General features: G+C 40.7%; 1 protein-coding gene across 1 annotated transcript in view; it reads right to left on the bottom strand.

Moving 5' to 3' along the window:
• LOC104548015 (conserved oligomeric Golgi complex subunit 5-like) overlaps positions 1 to 2,792 on the bottom strand; it is a gene marked incomplete at its 3' end in the record, with an annotated part of 69,428 nt that extends 66,636 nt beyond the window's left edge. The window contains exon 1 of the mRNA XM_010193917.1: positions 2,598 to 2,792. Within this exon, the coding sequence (XP_010192219.1) occupies positions 2,598 to 2,792 (195 nt within the window). The remainder of the gene's footprint in view (positions 1 to 2,597) is intronic.
• Positions 2,793 to 3,831: the final 1,039 nt, after the last annotated feature.

The raw sequence follows: 3,831 nt of genomic DNA, 5'->3' as shown, positions 1-3,831 counted from the left end.
AGGGAAAAAGACTACAGTTGAACAATAAGGAACCAATATAAGATCTAATTTTTAGTTAAAGCAAACAACCTAACTTTTTTAAAAAGTTCTTATCACTTCTTTTAGAATTAGGAAAAAAGAAATCACTGAACAGAAGTAAAAGCTATGATAAAATTTACCTTCTGTGAAAAGAAAACCCCAAAGATGTTCTATAAAATTGTAACATTTTTAAACTGAATTGAGAACGTAAAGTATAAATGTAGACATGCTATAAACAAATTTGCATTTTAAAATAATATGCATGAGATCAATTTCCAGATGTTCAGAGGCCAGGCCAACCACTTCAGAAAGACTACCTTATTAACATGGTTATAACATTTATTTTTACATTCAAGACTGGTCAGTCCAATAAAAGTTAACTAGTTCTCAAATCCCTTGCTTTAGAATGTAATTTACAGCTCATAGTAGTTCTTATTCTTCACATCTTACACTTCACTGTCTGATGAATTGAAGTTTATGTCCAGCACTACACAGGTCAGACTACACAAGCATGAGGTTTCTTAGCTGACTGTAGAAGTCTATGAATGCAATAATTTTATGATTCCTTTATAACCCACACTGAAGCAACATAAACTTGATGCTTTCCCACTGCGTCATATATGAGAACAGTCAAAGGGTCTCCATGAAGAACGCTACTTGGTATTAAGGACAAAAAGATCATTGACCATGAGGGAGGTCAAGTTTAACTCTCAGCTGTGGTGATGCCTGGCTAAATTAAGGGGACTGAAATTTCCAAATGTCTAGAAGATTGGCCTGTCAACACAGCAACTGAAAAAGTCTTCAGTATGAAAGGTTCTTCAAACCTGGAAAGGTTGCTTGCATTTATTTATAGAGGACTTTGAAATTCAGATTCCTAGTTAGCGTTTTAAAAGAAGATAAAAGAAGAGTCAAGCAGAGAGAAAGACAGAATGAAAAAGTCTTTATGCATTAACATCTCCTTAGGCAGGAAAATAAACCAACCTGCAGCAAAAAGCAACTAACTAACATTAATGTCATATCAAAAATTTTCTATTGGGTGATACATATGTGCTTCAGGAACATGGTTTTCAATAAGCTGTACCCAAAAACAATAACAAATAAATACTGAGCTACACCTGAATTCAGGAAAATCATTCATCTGACATTAATGACAAAGAAAAAGGTGATTTAGGCTTTCCCCAAGTCAGCTGATGCTTACATCCCAATAACTACAAAGAGAGCAACACTAACCAGTAGTAGTCAAATCTTCTACAATACTGACCACGTACTGTAAGACAACTGATTTTTTTTTTGCACAACAAATCAATAGGATTTCAGAACAAGCCTCCAGGGAAGAGTAAAACTTGCCGTGCAGGAGAACATATGGCACCCTCTCATCCTCCTTGCTGGTAACTCCTACTCCAGCACACATTCCTCCCCAAATGCATATACATTTTAGCTTTGCTCATATACAGCGCTGGAGGGAGGGGGAAAGACTGAGTGCAATTCATCTTCCAGCTTTGCTTCTTCCCTGCGCCTGAAGAGACAGAGTCACACAAAAATAAGCACCATCTGAGCTCTGGAGGGGGAATATGTATCGGCACCCACTAACCACTGTAACGTGTATGCTTTATGATCAAAGAGAGCAGAATGAAAATAACAACACACTGCCCATCGAGCTTGTGGTGTGGGCACAGACTTCCATACTTGCACTCCTTAAGACTAACAGAGGCAGAAACAGTAGTACACACTTCACCATGGTTCAGCAATCCAAGTACAGCTGACATATTTTGGCATGAACTAATTCTGGTTAGATTAAACAAAACACTGTCATGGCTATCTTTGCTTCTCTCTTGTCCCTATTACATTGTAGAGACGCTCCCTAAAATGTGGGCTTCTAAAATCTATGCTCAGGTACCTCCCCAGTAATCCTGTTTTCCCAACAGTATTCACTGAGGAATTAATCGTTCCCTGCTGAGTTATGAAGTCTTTCACTCTGGAAAGCACACCATAGATCAGGCAAATCTACATCTGTAAAAATGAATGTCATGGGTTGACCCTGGCTGGACGCGAGGTGCCTACTAAGCCACTCTATCACTCCAGTCCTCAGCTGGACAGGGGAGTAAAAATATAACAAAAGGCTCATGGGTCAAGATAAGGAAAGGGAGAGATCATTAACCAATTACTATCACAGGCAAAACAGACTCAACTTGGGGAAAAATTAGTTTACTTTACTATCAATCAAATTGGAGTAGGATAATGAGAAATAAACCCAAATCTTAAAACCACCTTCCCCCCACCCCTATCTTCTTCCTGGGATTTACTCCTGAGTTCTCTACCTCCTCCCTACAAGAAGTGCAGGTGGACAGGGAATGGGGGTTGCGGTCAGTTCATCACATGTTGTCTCTGCCGCTCCTTCCTCCTCAGGGGGAAGACTCATCGCACTCTTCCCCTTCACCATGACATCCAGCATGGGGTCTCTCCCACAGGAGACAGTCTTCCATGAACCTCTCCAACATGGGGCCTTCCCATGGGTTGCAGTTCTTCATGAACTGCTCCAGCAAGGGTCCTTCATGGGGTCATGAGTCCTGCTAGCAAACCTCCTCCAGTGCGGGCTCCTCTCTCCACAGGGTCATAGGTCCTGCCAAGAACCTGCTCCAGCACAGGCTCCCCACGAGGTCACAGTCTCCTTTGGTTGCATCCACCTGCTCCGCTGTGGGATCCTCCATGGGCTGCAGGTGGATATCTGCTTCACTGTTAATCTCCATGGGCTGCAGGTGGACAGTCTGCCTCATCATGGTCTTCATCACAGGCTGCAGAGGGATCTCTGCTCTGGTGCCTGAAGCACCTCCTGCCCCTCATTCACTGATCTCGGTGTCTGCAGAGCTATTTCCCTCACATCTCGCTCCTCTCTCTGTTGCTGTTTCTGCAGCAGTATTTTTCCCCTTCAGTGTATTGCCACAGAGTCACTACCACCACCACTGATTGCACTGGCCAGAAGCAGGTCCGTCTTGGAGCCAGCTGGCTTGGTCTCTGTCGGACATAGGGGAAGTTTCTAGCAGCTTCTTACAGAAGCCACCTCTGTAGCTCCCCTGATGCCAAAACTCTGCCAAGCAAACCCAATACAATGAATCAGATGGACCTGCAAAACTCTGTACATCTGGATCTCTGGCATGAGATCTCTTAAAAAATTACTATGCTTTCCTCTCTTCTGCACTTTCAACATGTTTACTCAGCAGAAATGCTAGACCTACCTCAGAATTCAAATTACTGATTTTTCAAGTAATTGCTCAAACAATCTTCACCTTATTGTATATGGAGAAATACCACACTTAGTTAAAGAGCTTTTCAAAGAGTTGTCACCACAATTCTTCAAAGTTCATCTAATGAAAACTTGAGGATTTTTCTCATATTATAAAAATGCGTCAAGTTAGAAAGGTAAGATACAAATTTAACTTCATCACTGTAATAAAACATCAGAAATGTATAAACGGTTATGAAACCTAGAAAACCAAGCAGCAAAACCAATGTCTCCTTTTTTGTTGTTTTTATAACACAGAACTGCACTTTATGCTATTTGTTGCAATGTCTTTTTTTTTTTAATTCAGACTAGCAAATGTGAAGCAGCACCTTGTCAGAAGAAAAACAGTAAAGGAAAAAATGACAGTTTAGATAGCAATAGAATCTGTGGGAAAGGTATTGAAAGAGGTCACGGCACAAAAATATCTGTGGAAAACCAGACACAGTTCTCAGTTAATAAAAGCTTAATGACTGTAAGGACTAAACTATTTTCAGTTAAAGATGTATAGCAGACATAGCTGCAGTAATATTATT

This window comes from Mesitornis unicolor, unplaced genomic scaffold, assembly GCF_000695765.1.
Source record: "Mesitornis unicolor isolate BGI_N332 unplaced genomic scaffold, ASM69576v1 scaffold16521, whole genome shotgun sequence".
Taxonomy (NCBI): Eukaryota; Metazoa; Chordata; class Aves; order Mesitornithiformes; family Mesitornithidae; genus Mesitornis; species Mesitornis unicolor.
This window is presented reverse-complemented; position numbering and strand designations above follow the sequence as displayed.